Genomic DNA, 24464 nt, shown 5'->3' on the forward strand with positions numbered 1-24464 from the left:
GAGGTTGCTGTGAGCTATGATGCCACAGCACTCTACCCAGGGGGACAGCTTGAGGCTCTGTCTCAAAAAAAAAAAAATACTAAGATAGATCTGCATGTGCTGGTATGGAAAGGTCACTAATACATTTAATGGGGGAAAAACGCAAATCACTGAACACAGTGTACAGCAAAAAGCTTTGTACAATTATATATATCTGTACAAGATATATAGATGCATTAAAAATTTTTTGAGGGATGATAAGAAACTTTTAGCAATAGAAAGGAAGAATTTTATTTTTATAGACTCTAAATTGTTTAATCACTTGTATGCATTATTTCTATTTTTGTGAAATGTCAACAAATGTGTTTATGCTTGTCTGCTAATAAATGTATGCAAAGCAGAAACAAATTAACTGCATTTCAGTCAGTGAGATCTTCTTTTTCGTACATTATTAAATTTAAAAAGCCACCCTAATCAATGTTAAAAAACACAAAATACATTTTCAGAATTTGATAATTTTCATCTGTGATAGCATCTATATCCCTCAATCCATAGCCATTTAAGCTAAAAATTTATATAATGGCAGAGATTTAATAAACAATATGTAGGGCATCTGACATACATATGAAATGAATTAGCAAACATAAAAATGTTTTTGTAAAATCTATACATGCCTTTCAATTATGAAAGAAGTTATAATTATTGCATACATGAAGCATTCTTTCCAAACAGAATGTCCTCTGTTTAATGAATAACAAGAAATCTTTTTTTTTTTTTCCAGTTTTTGGTGGGGCCAGGTTTGAACCCACCACCTCCAGTATATGGGGCCGACGCCCTACTCCTTTGAGCCACAGGCACCGCCCCAACAAGAAATCTTTTAATAAGAGTAGATGAAATAATACTTTTAGAGTGTCAATACAGATTTTTTAAAACAAGTCTTTAGAAAACAAAATAAAGAATAAAGTTTTCAGAGTTTGTGTGTGACTTTATCTATTATGTCACTGGGATTCCCTTGCCAAGAAGACAGTAGTCTGACAAGCAAAGAGGAAACTTGTTCAATTATAAGTTACAAAAAATACCTGCTTCGTATTAGGCCACCATCACAAGTTGGTAGAATTGTGATCTAAAATAAAATCTTTCCTGGAAACTCTAAACTGAATAGCTCAGAGGTAACCTACTTTTTATACTGATCACTTTATTAGTGAAACAGGGATATATCGAAAAAACAGGGTACCCTAGGGGTTGCAAATTACTAACAATTCTTCCAAGCTAATTTAACTCTCACATAGATTTTGGGACCTAAGTCTTTTGGGGTTGACAATTGGTTCAGCTCACTTCATGGAGTGAAGTTCTAAAAATTGGATTGTTCATGGATTGTTCTAAAAATACAAAAATGAATAAAACAAAATGGTCTTAGGCTCAAAGAACTAAACAGATTTATGGGGGAGTTGTGTCAATGTCTACAATAAAATGTTATCATTTTAACATTCCAATAATAAATTCTGAAGGACAAATGAGGCAATGCTGAGAGAGCACCTGAGGTCAAAGCCTAGTATTTCAAAATATATTTTTTGTATTTTTAGTTGGTGATATTGACTTGAAATCTATCTAATTCACTATTAGGAAAACTATATGCATCTAACTATACATAACTAATTATTAACTGAATCTCTGGTATTTTCTGGTGTTCTTATTTTACTATCTAAAGAACATTTTTTTAAAAATTTAGTTTTTAAATAAAACACTCAATTATTATTTCAGGATATTCTGTTCCCTGAGATCTAATAACCACTTACAACACTTCAACAGATTGTAAGAGTCAACAATATAAATGTTATAGTAACAAGAATAAAATAAAATAATAAACCTGGCTGATCCATGTGATGTAGCTGTTAAAAAATACTAAGGTAGGCTCGGTGCCTGTGGCTCAAGTGGCTAAGGTGCCAGCCACATACACCTAAGGTGCGGGTTCGAATCCAGCCCTGGCCCACCAAACAACAATGATGGCTGCAACCAAGAATCCTGGCTACAGGGTATGGTCCGTCTGGGGGATATAGAGGAGGCTTAAATTAAATTCACAATGTAAAAACCTGTTTTGTTCAGTAGTTAAACTAGAATTAAAATGTCCAACTAATAACTTGGTACCTAAATTACAGGAAAGAACCATCTGCACAATTAGAAAACATACTGCTTTGGTTGGCTACTGTTCTTTCAAGAAACACTTTTTAAAAAGAAGAATGCCATGAATATAGCAGGTGCTCAATAACTGCTTACTGAAAGGCTAATTATCCTTGCACTTCCATAATAATATTCAAATAAATAGTTTTCAAAGGTTATTACTTCTTTACCTCTGATTTTCTACTATGCTGTATGTTGCATACAGCATGGTTCCAAGTCCCAGATGGATATACAGATATATGTGTCTGTGTGTATATACATATGTACATGCAAACATCTCATGTCATTTTGGCCTCTACAGACCTCGGTTTCTCATTTGTAAAATGTTGGAATTGCATTATATCTCCAGTAAGGGAAAAGAGCTAGATCTGAACCAACTTTCAAATTTTATGACTGAGAAAACTGGCACCTATTTTCCAGTAAGGATAATAAAAACAGTCATAACTGAAAACCTAAAGCTCTATAGGAAACACACACATACATTCATGAAAAGAGAGGTAAGCAGGATGCAGAGACAAAAGCACTTGACACAAAATCCTGAGTTCTAGTTACTCTCCATTCTACCACTCAGAGTCAATGTCAAGTTTCAAGTCACCAGCAATCTGTATCCTCTAAAACAAAGAATAATACCTCCCCTGCCTGTTAACAAATAATGCAATGTGAAGAATGTGGTAAGCTCAAAAGTACCAGGCAAAGATGAAGCATATCATTATCAGTTCATTTAAGTGCCTGAGATAAGCCAGTAAAATTCCTTGGTTGACAGATAACGGAAAGCTGAGGCAAAAGCCTTTGTCAAGTTACATGCCTCTTCAATACAGTGTTTTGCTGCTTCCTAAAAAATATAACGCGTACTTCATAAAGATAGGTAGGTCAGTAAGCTTCCACAAAACAGTGCGTTTGACTTCAGCCTCTGTGCCTAGTCCCTCAGGTCATAGTCCACTTTTTTTCAGACAATTTAGAATAGGATTTCAGAATCATTTTAAAATTGGAAGGGACCTCATTCTTCCAGTCTCTCATTTTATCAGATGAGGAAACTGAGGTCCAATGAGGTGTAAGGGGATTACCTCAGGTCGTATTACCAGCAGCTAAGTTAAGAATCTAGGCCTCCTAATACTTAGCCCAAACCCCTTGACATTAGAGTGAAGAGCAAAATGGGAGTTAGATCAATTCCTTCTAGATTTCTGGCAATTTAAATTCTAATTTCATACTCAAAAAAGTTGGAAAATTCAGGGGAAAAAACATAAAAGACCATTTTCATCCTCTGTACTACTACTATTTGGGTATACATCCTACTTCTCTAAGTATTTTACAAAAGTGTGATCATTTTAGACATGCTCTTCTATATTATCTAACAAAATACCTTAGTGACTCACATTAAACATTTTCCTAGGCTTGGAGCCTATAGCTCAACCGGCTAAGGCACCAGCCACGTACACCTAAGGTGGCGGGTTCGAATCCCCAGCCCAGACCCGCCAAACAACAATGACGGCTGCAACCAAAAAATGGCCGGCGCTGTGGCGGGCGCCTGTGGTCCCAGCTACTTGGGAGGCTGAGGCAGGAGACTCGCTTGAGCCCAGGAGTTGGAGGTTGCTGTGAGCTGTAATGCCATGGCACTCTACCCAGGGGGACAGCTTGAGGCTCTGTCTCAAAAAAAAAAAAACAAAAAAACATTTTCCTATATAATTTAGATTTTTTAATGGTTACAATGAATATGGTATAAAAATCAAAGACATCTCCAGTTATTTCCTTACTAGTTTTATAAGATGAAGTTTTGACCTTTTCTACTATCATTAAATTTCATTCTTTTACATTGTTAGGTTTCTGGCCATTTATATTACTGGTATTTAAGAAAGTACCCAAGTAGATATGTGCATTACCAAGAAAGTCATAGGATATTTAAAGAAATGAAGGTTTGGGACAGTGAGCAAGTTCTAATTAATCATGCTCACTTTTTAGGTTACCTTCGTAAGACATTTCAAAGGCACAGCAACATGGAATGAACCAACACCTTTAATTAAGATCATACACAGCATGATACATCTCTTTGAGGGTCTCACTTCACAATGGGGATCCATTGGCTTCCCCATGAAGTTCAAGGTTCATATAGTACTGATATTGACTTTGTGCCTCATATTTAGACAGTGTCTCCTGTCTGTACTTTTCAGACACATCAACAATTAGCAAAGAGCCACAGATTATTTATAAAAATAGTATTAACCAGATTCTCTTTTACGATGGATAGATGGTCCCAAAATACTAAGACTGAACCCTATAATGTGGGGCAACCAAACAGAAAATAGACCAAGGATTCAGAAAATGCTAAAAATCTTTTAAATTTAATAGCACTTATTTTGGTTTTGCTGCCCCCCTAATAGGAATTCTTTCTAGAATGACCAAAAATTAGTAAAATATCTAACTGAACTGACCCTTCCTTGCATATGGATAATTAAAATTATACCGATGATCAAGATATTCCGGAAACCACCCAAGCTTCCTCTTTAATTCCAATGACTACCAATTTTGTGTATCAGTGAAATAATATTAGACCTTATTTAGAAAAAGGCTACACAAATCACTATGTTCATTGTTTACTATATGCCATGCTTCCTGTTAGATTTTACATACACCATTTCATTTATTCTGCACAACAGTCTTTCAGAGGAGGAATTTTAACCCTAGACTGGATGAAGAAAAAGTATTCTCTAAGTACACCAAGATAGTGACAAGCCAAGATGCAAATCTAGGACTGTCAACCTCTAAGCTGAAATCTTTAGAACTATACTATACTATTGTTTAAAAATAAGTACAAGCAGCTCAGTAGACTCCACAGCTTCCTATTTTTTCAGTGCAATTTGCAGATAATCTAAAACTGCCTTTTATTATATCCTTAGTCAAAAAATTTCACTGGGGCCTTCCCACTGCCTAGGAAGAACATTTCCCTGAGCCAACTCTTCTTTATCCCTCATGTCTCAACTGAAATGCTATTTCCTCAGAAAGAACTGTCTTGACTTTGTAATCTAAATTAGGCCTCCCTATTATTATTCATTCAAAGTACCCTTCTTACCCTTTCTGGCTCTTTTCGTAACCTGGGCGCTGATTTATTTAAAGTTCCATTAAGATACAGACCATGTCTGATTTTTTCACCAAACTATATCCAGCTCACTTCCAGCCCTGTGTACCCAAAGAATGGCATCATGCCTGTCAAACAGAGGTGCTCTTTTGCTGAATGTATGAATGGAATGAAAGAACTTAAGCTTAGGAATCAAGAACTCCCATAATCTGGCCATCCTGTACCTGCTCAATCACATTTATCTAGGTCAATTCACTGCTAAGGGTTCTAGTTCTGAGACTGTAAACCCTACCTAGATTTCACTGTTCAGCATAAAACCCGCCTCTGCTAAAGGCCCCAGTCCAGACATTATCAGTCTCCTCACTCCTTCCATTAGTCTCCATAGCACTTGTTCACCATCCTGCTAATCTGGCCTTTCCCATAAACAGCTTTGCAAGGTTAACTTACTGTTGATGCAAGTACATCTTAGGTCTCCAGTTAGACCTGCACTGTCCAATAAAGTGGGCTTATGTGGCCATTGTGTATGACATAAATCAATCCGAATTAAATAAAATCTAAAAGTCAGTTCCTTATTTGCATTAGGTACATTTCAAGTGTTCAATAACTACTCAGGGCTAATGGCTAACATACTGAACAGGACAGATATAGAAAATTTCCATCACCACAGAAATTTCTGAGCATCATACAGTGAAGATGGTACCCACAACACCTCATTAACACTGAGAGTCCAATAAGTACTTAGTAGATGAATAAAAAACAAGTTGCTTGATAAAAGAACTTTAATATGGCCCTAATTATATTTTAAACAGTTGTCTTCCACATTAGCACAGGGTCTATACATTAAGTTAATGCCTGTCCCCAAGTCAAGCCTTTAGTTTTAGAGAATATAAGACAATTCTAACAGCACACCATATAAACAACACTCGTATGTCATTTCCAGTTTATAAAGTGCTTCTCATTCGGCCAATATATTTTTGATGAGGAGAGATTCAGAGATTCGTGTTGAGTCTAACATTTATCTAGTGGCAAGTAAGTGCCCACTGTGATTTTCCTCACTTCTCATCAGTCTCACAAACTCAGGATGAAGCTGAGGCTGAGAAGGGTACCTATTCACATTGAACAGGAACAAAACACATCTCATTCACTGTATGTATCTTCAACTCCTTCTGGCTAGATATTTCTACATACATAAAGTCAATGTACATGTTTAACAGAATAGATGCTGGCTAATAAAATCACTTGTGTTTGGAGAAAAGAGGAGAAAAAATTAAAAATAAAAAACTTATCGTACTGAAAGTGTAATTAGATACAGTAAAATTAGACATTTACTTTAAAGATACTGCCTTTTTCCCCTTTTAATTAGGAAAAAACTTTATTTTGGGAGTAAAAGCACTAGATTAGGAGATGTATGGACAATTTTGAAAAGCCCAAATTATAAACATTGTAAAAGATGCATAGTAATGTTACTGAAGATAGTTTTACAATGTGGAATATATACTAAAATACAGCTGATGACTAATACTAAATAATAGTGAAGCCATTTAGATGTTTCAGACCTATATAACACATCACTTAAAATTATTTCAATGCCCACCTTAATCTCAAATTTACATCCTGAATGATCCAAATGCTTATGAATAATTATAAATTATACATAAAAAGAAAATGTATTAATGTGATTTCACAGTTAAAAAAAAAAAGATCAAAGGAGTGGCGTTAAAGTCCTTTAAGAGTTCTGATAAGTGTCATCCAGAACTGGGACATGTTCCAAACTGCACCATGTCAACCTGCCAAGCCAATGAACATTCAATCTTAGTTTCTTCAAATATGAAATAATGTTGCTCTTTCTTTAGATGATCACTGCATTTTTATTAGACTGCTAACCTCTGCTATAATTTCTTTTAGAAAAATAACACCCATGATGAAAAAACAGGCCCTTCATTTGTCCAACTTTTTTTGAGGATGTCTCTTATTTGGACTAAGGCTCCCATTCTCAAAAGAGAACTGATACACAAGGCATCAAAGCATTCTTTAGAAGGCCCAGCAACCACTGTGGATACTGCCAGGAAATCATTCCAAACACTCTCATTTTGAAAAAGGCAAGCAGTCATAAGGGAAGGGAAGTGGATGCTGTCAGAAGTGGCAGGTGTGTTTTGAGATCAGCAGTGTTGTGGTTTTTAATGAGGCACAGTCGCAGGTCTCCCATTGGGTACCACAAGGGAGCAAGATACGTGAGGGCTTCTTTTATAATCATTACCTTGGAGGAAGAAAACACTTTAAAATATAGGTCTGGCAACTCTTTTAGGCAGAAAAGCTGAAGGGGTTAGAATGCATTAAAAAAATTATTCATGTGTTCCAATCCAAAGAAGAAAATATTAAAAATAAACTCCAAAAACAATCAGATAAAGTGAAAATGATGCAAAACTGGATTCCATGTTTCTTTCCTTTGGGGAGGCGCAATGGGAAAGGAGTTACATTCTTTCTTCTTCCTTACTCCCTTTCTATGATGTAGATCGATCTCTCTCTCTCTCTTTCTCGCTTCTTTTTCACTAGTTACATAAAAGCAGAAGTGTCTGTCAAAATAGAGATCCTTATGGTATCTTTCCAGACTAAAAAGGAAAGTAAGGAGTTAGAGATTACATGTGTCAGTCCCATCGTGTTCTGTTGAAGAGGGCAGCAGTGTTGGGATAAAAGTAAGTTTATATGCTCCCTGTAACTATGAATCAGCTTATGCTATAAAGTGTCGAGTTTTCATATGCTTTATCCCAGACCTCACGCTGTGCCCACAGAAGCTTCTCTCGAGAACGCTTTTCACCTTCAAAACACAAGTGTTTCATCATTGTCACTTTACAATCGTGTAACGAGTGAAAAAAAAGTCAAAGCTCAAACTACCTTTTGATAGTAAACGGAAGAGTTTTGGCCCATTATGAGGATCGTGTCACCCCCTTCTTGCCATCTTCCTAGATGAATCTCAAGAGTTGAGTTTCCAAAGCATACAGACTCACCGTGTTGTGTGTGCCCACGGACCTTAAGCAGATGTCGGCTTTGGACCTATGGAGTTAAGTCTTTGGAGTTTGGTGAACTCCTTGGAAAGGGTAGGGCGGGAGAGCGAAACAAAGTCGCTCTCATTTGAATTTCCGAGGTCACTTCTAGGTACCCGCCCGCGAGCGTGTCCCGGTAGCAGAAAGCCGGCCCTGCGGCGGCAGACAACGGTCCGCCCCGACCTCTCTCTGCCTCCGCCGGAGAAGGGCGCGTGGGCCAGGACCCGCGGTCAGCCCGCCGCCCGAGGTCGGCGCGAGGCTCGGGCCCGCCCTCGTCCACCCCCGAAGACCCCCGGAGGGGGCTGAGGCTCGCGACTCACATGTGCGGGTTCCTCCTGAAGGCGTTGGTGATGTCCTTCACCACCCGCTGCACCAGCACCGCCACCTCCTCGCTGGTCTCGGCCATGTTGGCGGCGGCCGCGGCGGCTCGGGCGCGCCGCCGGGAGAGCCGGGAGCCTGCGGGAGTTCCGCGGGGAGCGCGCGCGCGTGTGCGCCGGTTTGGCCGCGCCCCACCCGCGATGGCCGCCGAGCACTTCCGGGTCAGCCCGCGCCTGGCGGGACTGGGTGCCCACCCGGGTCGGCGGCAACCTGGCGGGTCCCTGGGTTTCCCTCGGCTCCGGTACAGGGTCTCTCAGCGTCGGAGAAGATGCTGCAGGTGCATTGGAAAAGTTACTTGAGGCCGCTGATTTTCTTATTTAATTTTTAGTCTATTCGGAACCGAGTGCCAACACTTGCCCAAGCCCCCTAGGCAGGTTCCCGGGAATTCCAGGAGGAAAGTTGAATCGGTGGTGCAGGCCTCTTGAACAGTTTGTCCCTTAGCGTTTTGAGAACTTGTTCGATTTCTTTTCCCAGCCAGAGGGATGAGGAGGTCCGGAGACGTCACAGCGGAGTGAGTCCCTATTTGACCGGGTTGGTGACCTCCTTTTTTAACTGTGCCAGTGTTTGCCTCTAAAATTAAAAGCAGCCCTTAAAAAAAAAAAAAATTAAACATTTTAAATGAATTCACCAAGGAAGGCAAATAAAAGTGAAGGAAAAGTTATTTGCAGTCTGGCTGTAGGAAACAAGTGAAACGCGTTTGCACAGCGTTTGGTGGCCTTCAGTTTTGGAGTTAAAAATATCCAGGCCCTGACCAAATTTACTCATAGTCGCTATTTATGTTGCTACAAATAATTTTTGTGTGTAAAACGAGATGCCTAGTCCATTCAGATTTTGAAATGCTTGTAATTCAAATTTTCATATGTGGGGGGGTTGCCCACTGTGATAGAAAAATCTTGCTACAGATACTTCTTAATCCCTTGAAAAGGTATCTTTTAAAAACTGTTTTTAAACGCATCCTCACAGTGTGTTTAATGTGAACATACGTGGAGCCTTTAAAGATAGGGTTTATGATTATGAATTTAAAACCACTGGGGGTGTAAAATGAATGAAACGAAAAATATAAATTAAAATATGTTAACTATGCCAGTGGTCGATATTCCCTGTGAGTTTATTTATAAAGGCTGGACATTAACCTGGTTTTAAAAGAAGTGAAAGAAATAGTAAAAATAGGAGAAAAGAAGTGAGAAGTTTCACAAAATTACGGAAAGATGAGATAGGTTTAAGAAGAATTAGTAAAATCAAATCTTACCCCTGTCAAGGTCTGGAATGAAGCAGTGAAATGAGTGGAATGTGTGTGTTTAGATTCCAAAGCCAAGGACAACTTTGAATATCCTATTTATCTTAAGAATTTGATGGCTAGGCGCCTGTGGCTAAAATGGCGAAGGCGCCAGCCACATACACCTAAGGTGGCTGGTTCAAATCCAGCCCGGGCCTGCCAAAACAACAATGACGGCTACAACCAAAAAAATAGCCGGGCGTTGTGGCGGGCGCCTGTGGTCCCAGCTACTTGGAAGGCTTAGGCAGGAGACTCGCTTGAGCCCAGGAGTTGGAGGTTGCTGTGAACTGTAACGCCACAGCACTCTACCCAGGGGGACAGCTTGAGGCCCTGTCTCAAAAAAAAAAAAAAAGAATTTGATAATGGTTCTCCAATGGTTTAAGTGGTAAGTCTTCTTCCTCTTTCAACCTAATGACAATGGAAAATAAATCTTGACTTTTGGGGACAGAGATCAAAGCACCACACTGAGGAGGGGGATCAGGGTGCCACAAAGAATACATTAAAAAGTTTTAAAAAGTAAGTTTTTTTTTTTACTTTAAAGATTAGTGTGATTTTTTTTCTTTTGTATTTCATGCTAATGTATTTATGTTTAACTGGAAAAAACCCAAACTGTCCCCAGATCTTGATGTAAAATTGATACTGCCAAAAGATAATTCCTCTGTGACTCTCTGTGTGCCCTCTCCACATATACACACTCACTTTGTACTCATTTGAGAGGTGTACATTATATCTCATGTTTTTTCTAAGAGTACATAAAATTATTTTACCTGATCATTAAGATTCTACTATACTTAACATTTGAATTTTTTTTTAGAATTGGAACATGGTAGAACTCTGAGCCAACTCCCTAATTTTACAGATACAGAAACTGAGGTCCAAAGATTTGAAATTCTTGTGTCTTTAGTAATACATATGCCAAGAATCGAGTATGATAAATTTGGCATGATTTTGTTCAAGGACTAAAAGATTGATGTTGAGGGACCTGCAAAACACATTTATCGGTAATAATGAGATAGAGTAAATAGCTTAAATCCCCAATGATAGGGGATTGGTTAAATTATGATAAATTTATATGATAAAACACTATTTTAGCCATTTAAAAATCATACCAAGAAGAATGTGTACCAAAGTGTTAGGAGAGGATATAGTCATGGGAGAATTTTACTTTCTAAATAAGCAAACAGCAAATATAATTTTTGAAATTTAAGAAAAATTTTTAAGAGTATGTATTAATAAAGAGATGATATATTTGCTATTTAGCCAACTATCTTTTGTGTATATTAGTTTTCTTTAAGATGTATTGATTTTTTTTTTTTTTTTTTTTAAAGATAGGGTCTGGCCCTGTTGTCAGAGGCCAGAGTACAATGGCATCATCATTATTCACTGCTGCCTCAACTCCTGGGCTCAAGCTGCCCATCCTCCTGTCTCAGCCAGCCGAGTGGCTGGGACTACAGGCGTGTCCCACTATACCCAACTAATTTTTAATATTTTTTGTAGAGAGGGATCTTGCTGTGTTGCTCAGGCTGCTCTTTAACTCCTGGCCTTAAGCAGTCTTCCCTACTCAGCCTCTCACTAGGATTACAGGCACAAGCCACTATACCCAGCCAACATTGACTGATTTTTTTTTTAAATGACCATGCCTATCTATCATCATTTACATGGTTGTGAATATATTTTATCTATCCTCCCACTCACCCCTAAATTATGCTTTTCATATTTTAGAATACTACTTGATGATAAGGAAAAATGTAGATATATAACAACAAAAACAGATACCAAAATAGTGTACAATACAATCCTAATTTTGTATATGCAGTGTGAATTGTTCATGAATATTACACATACATAAAATAGACTGAGAAGATATAAACTAAAATGTTATATTTGTATGCTACAATTACTGAAGATAATTAAGACCTACAAATATGTGTTCATTATACTTTCCTGGACATTCCAAACTTTCTGCAATGGAAAATCTAATATCTGCATTGAGGGCCCTGGAGGGAAAGAGGGGGCCAAGGTGGTTTTAATGACTTTTGTGAAGAAATAGAAATAACTTTGTAATCTTTTCCAGCTTTGCCCTGGACTATTCTACATGTATTACTATGGCATGTGTTTATATACTCCATTTATTTTTATTTGAAGTCTTATTTTCTAAGGACATTATTCAAGATAGAATTAAATTAGCACTGTTCTTACGTTGATACTAGCTATTATTACAAAAATAACAAACTTATTTTCTCCATTAAAAAATTAAATGACCAATTTTAAATACTTTCTTATAATATTGCCATCGTGATATTTTGTAGTATGCCAGACCTCAGCCCTATCCACTATCCTAAAATTTAAAATCTAAGAACTTATTAGTAAAGAAATAGGGGAATAAAATAATATTAACAAGCCACAATATTGAAGTCTTTTATGAATTCTTAAGAAAACTCAATGGTCATAGCATCCATCATAAAAATTTTTATTAAAGATTATTTCAAGAAAAGGCATAGAAATTAATAAATTTTCTTTAAAAGACTTGTACATTAAACCTAGGGGCATTTGGTATATGTTTTGCCTTGATGTATTGGTTTATTTCTCCAAATACAAGATTTACTATATATTTAAGAACTATATTAAAATATAAAATCACTCATGAGTGCTAATGTCATCTATTATTGTATTTAGTTGATACTTGTAGTACTTCTTTATTCCAATTGTTGGACTAGCATCTTTAAACTGTAAAGCACTATACAAATTATTATTTATGAATAACGAAAGCATCATACTAGTAAATCAGCATTAAAGCAATGGTAAACAAAGGCTAAGCTTAATACTTTCAATATGAAAAGAGAATTATTATACTGAAATCAGAATTAATCTTAAAGGATGAACTTTTTTTAACCTGACAAGGTCAGTGAATGTTATTTGATAATGAAGATGACCTTAAATGACCATTTTATGCTAATGTTAGAATTCATGAAGGTACTGGTTACATAAATGGTTTTGTTGCTGATATCTTATTTATGTTGTATTTGATAGTTCCAGAACAGCCTTTGCCTTTGCCTTGTTCTTCCTTCCTTCCACAGAGGCCCAGGAGACACATGATGTAATGTTTAGAAAAGAATAGGAGAAAATGTTTAGAGAGAAAAAGAGCCAATCTAGGACCTGCATAAGGAAACAGCTAAGGAGAAGGGTATCTCTCCACCAATGCAGTGTATGTCTCTTACGTACGTTACTGAAGATGTCAAACTGTCATAGGAATTTTCTTACCAACGTGCCTTTTAGTGTGACTAAATAAAAGAGCTACCCAAATGCAAGTACAGCCTTAGGGATTTTTTTTTCTGCTTTATGTTTTACTTATTTTTCAGGGTAACTATGATAGATATCCATTCTCCTGTCTCAGCCAGCTCAGTGGCTGAGGGTTGAAAATTAAGAAGAGTAATAGGAGCTCCATTTTGACTACAAAACAAGTTTATTCTGTCTAAAAGTAAGACAGGGCTATACCTCCTGCTCTTTCATCTCCCTTCTAAAGTTAATGTTTCAATTCAGAAATTATATAATAAAGATATACCTTATTTCTCAGTTTATTTCTGTTTGTTTTAAGCCACTTCTGAGACTCATGAAAATTAATATCAGGTCAAAATTACCCCTAGGAAATAATGAACTTTCTTTGTTAAATGTTGATGCAGTGTATATTTATATTTATATTTATAGAGACTGATAGTGTCTGAGTTTTAGGAAGGATTCTCAAAGAATAACTCCCCATATGACTTCAAGCACTTTACTTTCTGTGCTAAGTCTCCTAAATTATAGTTTGCAAAAAGATAATACAAAAGATGGTGTATTGGGTTTATAAGAGAAGAAGGCTAACTACTATCCCCAAGAGGATAAGACTGCAAACAGCTATACTTAATTATTCCATAAGTTTTAATGACTGTTCCTTTGAATAAGATATTATGCTAGTTCAATGATGAGAAAAACACATGGGACTAGAAATGTGACAGAAGACATAAAACAGTATTCAGGTAGACAAATACCCATGTTTCCCTGAAAATAAGACACTGTCTTATATTTATTTCAAGAAGACACACTAGGGCTTATTTTCAGGGGATGTCTTATTTTTATTAAGCATAATACAACAATCTACATTTATTCAAATACAGTTAAGTCATCTTCTTCTGGAACCTGACGGTGGGGCTGGTGTTAGTGATGCGTGAACTCCTTTCCCCTAGGCATTTGCACAATAGGATGCCTGCGACCACAGTTACCACACGCACACCCATGCAAGTGCAAACGGCTGGGAGAAAGGAGCTGTGGCAGATAAAGGAGCTGTGCCAGTCTTCCTTACTGCTCAGCTCAGAAATGCAGGGTGTGGCTATGCAGATATTTTACATAGCCATGCCCATCACTGGTCTTATTATCGGGGTAGGGCTTATGTTTAACAAATGCATAGAAATACTGCTAGGGCTTATTTTGGGGGTAGGTCTTATTTTCAGGGAAACAGCATATATAGTGAAAAATTATAATGCATGATGAGAAAGGAAAGAGCAGGGTACCATAATAGATGGTAGCAGTATTGGGAAGCCCATTCTGAGTTGTGATGGGTAAGCTGAGACCTGAAACATGAGAAGAAACCAGCCCTGTTAAAAGCAGGAGAAGGGCCTTACCAGTGATGGAAACATTAAGGATAAAAAAAGAACAAGAATAAGGACAAAAAAGCTAATTCGTGTGTCTCAGAAATTGAAAGAAGGCCGAATAACTTTTATTGACCTTACAAGGTTTGTAATGGGAATTCAGATTCCGAATGGCTGTCACCCAATGATCGTGGCAACAATGATCATGACTGCCCAGTGCCAATTTGTTCTCTGTCCTTTGTGTTCTTTGTTGTATTACAATGAGCAGTTTTCTGGGCTGAATTTTAGATATATTTGCAAAATAAAACACAAAATTATTTGTATTATAAGTTAAATTCCTGTCAGAAAAAAACAGAAGTCATACTCTAAAACAATAGTCAACGATCTAAGTAAAAAGAGCTTAATACAGGCCATTTGAGGCTTATTTAGCTTTAAGAAAGGTGGGGTAGCAAGTCAGGGAAACTGTCACCAACTCAGCTTCTGCAGTAAGACAGGTGACTGAACCTTGTCCAGAAGCTACTGTAAATCTCAAGGAAGTTGAGAACTTCTCTGGGAAGTTTCTACCAGTTCTCTCTGTGGCGTCTAATCAAGTACTTCTCAGGAAACTCACTCAGAAAGTGTGTCAAACCTCATGTTGGCTGTCTACGTGCTTCTCCTGCAACTGTCCTCGAGAACAGTGCCCCTTTATGCTTTCTGAATCTTGTACTCTTGATAGCAAATTCTACTTTGTTACAAAGGAGAAGAAAGGGATAATGGTAATGCCTGGGTGACAGTAATCCCACATTACCAACAGACAATTTGGCATAGTTTGTTTCTTTTGCTTTCGTGAGCAAAAAAGTTTGTAAGGTATGCAGTGGTTCTCAACCTTCTTAATGCCACTGCCCTTTAATGCAGAACCGCTGCATTAGGGGTAATGATAAGAGAAGCCACTCCTCCTCCATCCCTATGAAAGGAGGGAAAATACAGCTCATACACTGGTTGGTGCTTCAAATGACATGGGTCATAGATGGCCTGAAATCCACCTTGTGATTCCCCATCCGGCAGCATAATTGAGTCTTCAGTAGGTCTTCATTCTACCATTTTATTAAGCAAACTGCGTGAGAATGGCCAGGCATATGTGAGGATCGGTAAGTCCCATGGATATAAGCCTATTCTCCTACTCCTTTTGTTGTAAAATGAGTTCTTTGGTCAAAATTGTGTGTGGTAGTTATCTACTGCTATGTAAAAAATGAACCTCAAACTTGGTGGCTTAAAACATTATTTCTCACAGTTCTGTGGATTGACTGAAATCATGTGGGTTGTTCTTAGTCAGGATCATGCAGTTGCACTCAGGTTATGGCTGGGGCTGACGTCATCTGAAGGCTTCACTGGCTTGGATGTCTAAGACTGTTTAACACTTCTTATCCTCTCTCTTCACATGACATCTCATCCTCCAGGGCTTTTTACAGTTTGGTATGCTCAGGAAATCATACATGGTAATTAGCTTCCAAGAGGCAAGAAGTGGGAGCTCAGGCTAGTTAAGGGCATGGCATCAATTTAGTCACGTGATCAAGGCCATGGTCGCACTTGCCCAGACTTAAGGGAGTAAAGAAGGTCCCGTGGGAGAGTGTAAAGGTCACACTGCAGGAGGGACTATGGGATAGAAGATGTTATCTCGTGTATCTATAGGAAATACAGTTTACTACAAGCATTAAGTGGGGTATCATGGTAGTAAATAAAATCTATGGATAGTGACACTGGAAGGAAAAATTGGGTCAGATTTTCCAGGAAAAGGTCAAATTGCTGTCCCTGTGATGGAAGAGTCTGCTGTGAAGAAACTGCCACCAGGTGGTTTCTTGATATCATTTAGGTCTCAGATGTTCAAAGCCTGTGCCCCTGGCAGTAATTCTAGCCAGATCTGCTTTAGCAAGGGAAGGTAAAACCTGTGTTGTTGAACATAGGTCTGATCTCTATGGCCAGTTTCTTCATGGGTCCATACAGCAGACATAATCATTACTAGGGAAAGAGGCTGATTATTAGGCATAGGATGGAGCATTTTGTTCTCCTAATAATTGCAAACCTTTTTGTGGTGGATGCTCTTTGGTGAGTATTCACATAGAACACAACCCCAGAATCTATGCCTATTCAGCGATGTCTTTCCTCATACATCTTCCCTAAACTTCTCTATCATTAATTTCTAGATTTCGCTCATTCATGTATAATTTGTTAATGCATATAACAAGGTTTCTGACTAACAAAACGGTTTGCCACTGTGAATCAATGTACGTGGCCATGTCTTTTCCACTGTAAGTAGACAATTAGGTACATAATCTGAAGTCCTGCCAACTTGGAGAATTTCTTTTCAATTTTTGAGGCCATATCTAAGTGAGGATGTAATGCTAAAGCCATCCACTGTTAGGTAGTACCAACATACTGTGGAGAACTATCTGGAACCAAACTAGTCCTAAAATTTTCCTCAGTCACATTTTACAGGGAATTCTCCAGGAGGCCATACATGTAGCTGAGGGAGACTTACTAATGCTGCAGGAGTAAGGTACAATGTGACTTAGTATCCCCGGGGGACTGTATCCAGGACCCCCATGGATATCAAAATCTGTCGATGCTGAAGTCCTGTATAAATAAAATGATACAGTATTTGTATATTACCTATGCCCCTCCTCGTGAATACTTGAAATAATGTTTAGATTACTTATAATACCTAGTCAAATGTAAATGCTATGAAAATAGTTGTTATACTACATTGGGTTTTAAAATTTGTATTGTTTTTCAAATATCTTCATAGTTAATTGAATCCATGAATGTAGAACCTGTGGATGCTGACAGTCAAACGCTATTATGAATGTGTTACTCATGTAACTTGTGCCTTCAGGAACTGCTTCCTGCATTGGTTATAGCATTATGGTCCTGAAGTTGCTTCCAGCATTGGTTACAGCATTATGGTCCTGGAGCTCTCTATACACAGCTCATGTCACATGACCGGTTGGTATTTCATGGTCAGGTTTTCAGTCCTGAGGACCCAGCTACAAGCCAATAACTGTTTTTCAAAAGGGTAATATTTATCAACAGAAGGGGGTTGGCTTTTTCTCCAAAACCCTAAAAGTATTGCCATGACATTGTTAATTTGAAAGTATTTTAATCTACTATTTCAAGCATCATTCAGTCTCCTGAGTCACATGTCTTTTTTTTTTTTTTTTTTGGAAACAGAGCCTCAAGCTGTCACCCTGGGTAGAGTGCCGTGGCCTCACAGCTCACAGCAATTTCCAACTCCTGGGCTCAAGCGAGTCTCCTGCCTCAGCCTCCCAAGTAGCTGGGACTACAGGCACCCGCCACAATGCCTGGCTATTTTTTGGTTGCAGCCATCATTGTTGTTTGGCGGGCCTGGGCTGGATTCGAACCTGCCACCTTAGGTGTATGTGGCTGGCGCCTTAGCCACTTGAGCCATAGGCGCCGAGCCGAGTCACATGTCTTAAGATCAACTTGCAAGGAAGCTTAGGCCTGTAGTTCGGCCTCCTATTGCTCTGGAATTCATTCAAAACTAGGGTTACTCAGTAAATAACTCAAAGTAGAACATTTATCTAGGTTGCATGTCACCTCCTAGATCCAAACTGGCTCCTGTGTCTCTTTCTCAGTGGTAGAATATGCAAGATGAAGCATCTTGCCCTTCACCTTGGTAAAAATACTGTACCATGCCCCAGATTACTAGAAACTAAGGTAACAGACCACTGAATGTTTTAAGGGTTCCACTATCTTCTGCATGGGTCTTAGCAAGGCATTAGAGTATTTGCTATTTACTGCACATAAAGAAGTGCACATCCCTAAAAGGAATAAAGGAGTTAAATCCCTCACTATATACTCATAGACTTGTGCATATATCAATATAATTAAACAGTCATCTAATTAGTTCAAATATTTCTCCTTCTAAGAATGTAAATTTCACAAGGGCTGGACCCCTACAAGGGCACCTCTACACAGTGCCAACGTACCTTGCTTTGTATATAATGGTCTCCCAACAATTACGGGAAAGGATGAATGGAAGAAAGGAAGGGATGGTAAAAAAACCAGAGAAGGACAAAATCACCGACATGCAGTATGAATGTAATAAGGAAGTATTAATATTGTAGTAGAGGAAATAACTTGGGAATTTAGTGAGGAAACTTGAAGCCATATTTTGTCAGTTGAAATTTTTTTCTGAAAGGTTGCAGGGAGTGTTTGAAAGGATTTATGCTCCTTTGTTGGAATTGACTCATTAATTCATAGGTATTATCACTTTATGCTTTGTTTTAGTTACACATAAATCTGTAAGTGTACACACACATGCATATCTATATTTATATGATAAAATGAAAGAATCCAAATTTATCTTTAATTTTGTTTTCCTAGAACCTAGCAGAGTATCTGAACATAGTAAACACTTCAACATTTGCCAAATGAACAAATAAAGGCCAAATTATGACATTTCTGCCAAATTATGATTGATCTTCTTTGTTCACCCCAGCTAGAAATTCTCTCCTGTAATCTTCAACTTTATTGCACTCTTATAGTCTTTGATTTTGTACTATACACACACACATCTTTAATATCTTATATATGATCTTATTTTATACTTATTTCTGTAAATCTCTAATATTTTTTACTAAGTTGGAAGGAATTGTTGAAACTTGGACATATTAAATAACTTAATGTGAAAACTTTGAAAATCAAATTCTTCTTCCTCCTCAGGGTCTGTGTCATTTGCTGCTTATTGTAGTGGGTGGTTGTTTATTTAGTGACTTGTCCAAATTAATACAATAAAGTCTGTATTCTTTGTCACGTGTTGCCACTGAATCTCTGTTTAGTTAATGACCATGTAATGATTAGATAGCGATTTTCTCAACTTTCTGGAACAATTAAGGCTCCCACTCTTTTCTGAGAGACTCTGTGTACCTGTCAGGGCATGCCTGCAACACCTGGCCAGAAAATTGAAAGCTCTGCCTTAGCCCTCACTTCCTCCTTGCACAGAACCTCAAGGTTAGCCAGAGGTGAGAGGTTTGAGCCTTGTAAGATTTTTCGTGAGTATTCACACAGTCCTACACATATGCTATGCCATCTGGATTACCAAGTATATGTTAAAGCTTTCCTGAGTTTCCTACACACACCTAGTTCCCAAGATTTTCCTTTAAAGCCTTTTGATGAGTCTATTGTTTACTTGGCAATTGCCTTTCATAAACAGCTCTAAGAAAAAGGCTGTTCATTCTAGATGAGCTTCAAGTGAAGTTAAATAAAGAAAAACTTGTGGATTAAGTTTTCTAGGGATTTACTAGCAGATCAAATAATGATAATTCCCTGAGAATAGGGCCTTGAAGAATTTTAGGCCCATTCTTCCCTTTCCAGTGGCTGCTGGTTTTCACCATAATTGGGAGTTGGTTTTCAAAGCTACTGAATGATTAGGAAGAGATGGGAATAGGGTAAGTTAAAACACCACAAAATTCACAGTTCTTATTAAGGTTGCCAAGACCCATGCATGACAGAGGATAGAGAGTGAACCCTTAAAACATTTAGGGGTAAGTTGTTTTTCTTAAATGAGTGTTCCCTAAATTTTTGCATGCAATCAGTTATTCTGTCAAATTTTGCATCATTTTTCATTGTTTTTATGTAGAGAGAGTATTTTTGGAGGTCTTCACTCTGATTTTTTCACTACTGATGTCATCTAACTTCATCTTTATCTTTGAAAGGTATTTTTACTGAATATAGAATTCTAGATCAGCGGTTGTTTTGTTTCCTATGTGTTGAAGATGCTCTTTTTTTCCTTGGGCTTAGTTTTCTCTGTTGAGAATTTAGCTATCCGTCTCTTACTTTTTTAAAAGTTATCTGCCAGATTTGGTTTTTTTTCTGGCTAATTTTAATATTTTTCCCTTTGTCTTTGGTGATCTATAATTTCAGTATGATATTTCTAGTTATGGTTTTTATTCTAGTTATGTTTTTATTTGTCCTGCTTGGGAATCATTGAGCTTTTTAAACTAAAGAACTGGTGCCTTTAATCAGTTCTGAAGAACTCTACAGTTTATATATTTTGATATATATAATCTCTGCACCCTCCTCTTGTTCCTTCCCTCTGGAAATATAATGAAAAGAATATTTAACTTTCTTACCCTTATTTCCATGTCTCTTAGGTTTTCTTCTATAGCTTCCAAATTTTTGTCTTTTTTGCTCCATTCTGGATAATTTTATATGACCTGGCTCACATTTTGCTAAATTATTTCTTAGCAATGTTTAATGTACTTAAAGTTTTATATATTATTATTATTATTTATACAAGTTCTATTTTTTTTTTTAAATAGAGTCTTACTATGTCACCCTTGGTACAATGCTGTGGTATTCACAGCTCACAGCAAGCACAAACTCATGGGCTTAAGCGATTCTCTTGCCTCAGCCTCCCAAGTAGCTGGGACTACAGGTGCCTACCACCACGCCCGGTATCTTTTGGTTGCAGTTGTCATTGTTGTTTAGCAGGCCTGGGCCAGGCTCGAACCTGCCAGCCTTGGTGTATGTGGCTTGTGCCCTACTCACTGAGCTACGGGCGCCAAGCCTATACAAGATCTTTTTTATTCTACATATATGCTAGGTTTCTTTGTAGGACTTCCTGTTCCTTACAGATATTTTCAGAGCTATCCTTTTATTTATTCAAATAGACTAAACATAGTTATTTTATAGGTTGTAAATGATAATTCCAATATCTGAATTCTTTGTATATATGTTTCCTTAAATTCTTGTTTTGGATATTTCTTGCTCATGATATTGTTTTCTTGTGTGCTTATTATTCCTAAAGAAGTATTCTGGAGCACTGTTTGAAGCCTAGAATGAAGGTGCTCTTTTAATGAAAGGATTTGCTTTTGCTTCTGCCATCTGCCTGGTATACCACAAGTCTGTCAACAACCACTTTTAACCAAATTAACAGTTTAGGTTCTCTGGATATCTTAGTCAATTTGTGCTGCTTTAATAGAATACCATGGACTGAGAAATTGAGAATGAACAGAAATTTATTGGCTTATGGTTCTGAGGCTGGGAGTTCAAGATCAAGGAGCCAGCATCTGACGAGAAACTTCACACACTGTTAACCCATGATAGAAGGGCAAAGAGAGAAAGAAGGGCTGAGAAAGATCAAGAGATTCAAACCATTTTACAACCACCATTAATCCGTTCCTAAGGATGGATCCCTTATGAGGTAAACATCTCTTCAGTAGGCCTCACTTCTCAACACTGTTGCATGGGACTAAGTTTCCAAAACATATGTTTTAGGGGACACATTCAAACCATACCACTGGATAGTAATCCTTAAAATATCAATTTTAGGGGGCAGTGCCTGTGGCTCAAAGGAGTAGGGTGCCAGCCCCATATGCCAGAGGTGGTGGGTTCAAACCCAGCCCCAGCCAAAATCTGGAAAAAAAAAAAAAATCAAATTTTAGGACCAGCCCATGGCTTCAAAGTTCTCAGGGATATTTATCTACCCTTTCAATCTCTTATACTTCATAGTGTGATAGGAATGAGGATGGGACAAGTAATTTTATGTTATATGTAGAGAAAGTATTAACCTTTTACATGTGTGTTAGTCCATTTTGCATTGCTATTAAGGAAATATCTGAGGCTGGATAATTTATTTAAAAAGAGGTTTATTGTAGCAGCCCATATAGCCTATGGCTAGGAGGAGTGAGAGTTATAAGAAATACCTGTAATGGAACACCTTGGTGAAAAGGGCATGGAGTGAGATTTGGTTCTAACAAGCATGAGAGCTTGCGAGATGAGAGCATTGGTGAATTGGCAGTCTCCACACCTGTGGTGTTGAGAAGCACGAGCTCAGCCTTATATTAGGCTGGAGGAGAGGGCAGTCAAGAGGCATGCATTCTATCACGGATCCAGTTACTCTGACTCTGTCTCCTCTCCTGCCTGCAGAACGCCAGCACGGCGTCTCTGCTGAAGATTACCAAGCTCTGCTAAAGACTAAGAGCTATCTGTTCTAAGAAGACCTTTACTCTCGCTCAGATACTCTCTCTCTCTCTCTCTCTCTCTCTCCAGCTAAAGTAGAAAGTCTTCAAGCACCTAAGAGAAACTGTTCCTGAGCAAGGTAGCTTAGTGGTCTGCATCTGGAACCTACCTAAGCTGGGCCCAAGACCTGGCCAGTCCTGGGCCCTGACAAGTGGTGTCAGAAGCGGGATAGTGAACGCCACTGACAAATGGTGCTGTGAGCAGGATTTAGTGAATGCGGACCGAGAGGGAAATAAGCTTTAGCAAAATAAGAAGAGAAATAGAAATACTTAGAGGGAAAAGAAATATCTAAGAAAGACAGCCAACAGCAGGCCTTTCTCATTCGGTTTTTTCCTCTTCTTTCCTGCGTTTTCTCTTTCCAAATTCTAACTACTACTTCTGTGGGAAAAAAGCTGGTAAAATCCTTTAGCCTCTTCTGTGAAGTGGCTGGAGAAAAACAGAAAAAAGCCTCTAAACAAGAGGGAAAGAGAAAGGCTGGACCTAGGAGATAAGAATCTTTAGTAAAGAAGCCTTTAGCCTCAGGGGTGAGAAAAGCCTTCGTAAAACAGCAAAGAGAAAAGTTTGGGAATAGGTTGCAAGAGTTTATTAAGTTAGGGAAGAGAACTTCTAACTGCCTTCCCCTAATACCTTCGCCCAATGCCAGCAGGAAGCAGCTTTTGAGAGACCGACGCCCGGATTCCCTTTTTGGCAGTTAAGAGTTCTGTTTAAAAAGAAAAGAATTGAGGTGGATTGAGGCTGGTGAAGAAATAGTGGAAGTAAAGTTTTGTAAAACAAGACTCCAGAGTAAAAAGAAACAGCTAAAGAGCTCCTGTCTCTTTAAGGTAGCCAAAGGTTCTAAGAATTGAAAGGGAAAGATTGTAAAAAGTAAAAGGCCAAAAGAAAAAAACCAGTAGAGAAAAATCATGGCAAATGAGATACAGCAGTTGAAATACAGTTGAGAGATCAGATGAATCTTATAGTAGAAGCAGGTAAATGCTATATTGACATCTCAAGTTGGGCAGCTGGAAGATCAGAGGGTAAATCCCCCAGTTAACATCAAATGCCATAAATGTGGGAAGCTAGGCCATAAGAGAGAAGTGTTTAAAAGGGAAAAGAATGTTGAATGCTAAAAAAAGGAACAAAGAGCATGTAAACCTCCAGGTGTATGTCCCAAGTATAAAAAGAGCTTTCATTGGGCCAAATAAATGCCGTTATCAACTTGATAGAAGATGGAACACCTTTATTGTAGGGAAATTATCAGTTGGGCCAGAATCAGGACCCACTGGTAAATGAAAGAAAAACAGTTTAATATTTTCATTTCAAACCATTCTCAGAAAAAACAGTATAATTCAATTCTATGCCATGGGAGCCCTCTGCCAGCTTGGTTAGACCTGTGGTGCCTCAGAGTAAAACTGGGGAAATTAAACCAGACCAATTGATGACAATGGAGAATAATTAGATTAAATATGTTTGTGGAATATTAGGTTATCCTACATGGTGAAGGGGTAACCGACCTCGCATCAGTGTCTGTGCACTACACCTGGGTCCAGCTAAGGAGACTGGACACGGCCCAAAGGGGAAGTGTCACTCAGAAGCAAGTGAAGCCTTTGGAAGATTATGAGAGGTGAGAACAAAGGGAGGGAAGAGTAAAAGTTAGACCATCTTTGTGCTAGGAAACTCCATTTGGAAAAAAGGAGTCTGGAATCAATTAGCAAAAATTTCGCTGGAAAAGCAGCTTGAAAACAGGAAAAACTCTGCTATCAAGGAATTGTGAAGGGTGGTACTTTTTGGACCACGAGTAACAGTTCCATGAGAGGAACTGCCAAGTGTGGAACCATTAATCCACGAGTAACAGTCTTTTGCGATCTGTGAAGGGTGGATTTCAGTACCTTGAGTAGCAAAACCTTTGGAATAGCAAG

General features: G+C 38.1%; 1 protein-coding gene across 2 annotated transcripts in view; it reads right to left on the reverse strand.

Moving 5' to 3' along the window:
- Positions 1–8760, reverse strand: part of PTAR1 (protein prenyltransferase alpha subunit repeat containing 1) — a 43689-nt gene extending 34929 nt beyond the window's left edge. For both annotated transcript variants that reach the window (XM_023508715.1, XM_023508712.1), the window contains exon 1: positions 8589–8760. In XM_023508715.1, the coding sequence (XP_023364483.1) occupies positions 8589–8674 (86 nt within the window). In that variant the 5' untranslated portion in view covers positions 8675–8760. The remainder of the gene's footprint in view (positions 1–8588) is intronic.
- Between the last annotated feature and the right edge of the window lie 15704 nt (positions 8761–24464).

This window comes from Otolemur garnettii, unplaced genomic scaffold (genome assembly GCF_000181295.1).
Source record: "Otolemur garnettii isolate 467f Iridium unplaced genomic scaffold, OtoGar3 scaffold00006, whole genome shotgun sequence".
In the NCBI taxonomy this organism is placed as follows: domain Eukaryota; kingdom Metazoa; phylum Chordata; class Mammalia; order Primates; family Galagidae; genus Otolemur; species Otolemur garnettii.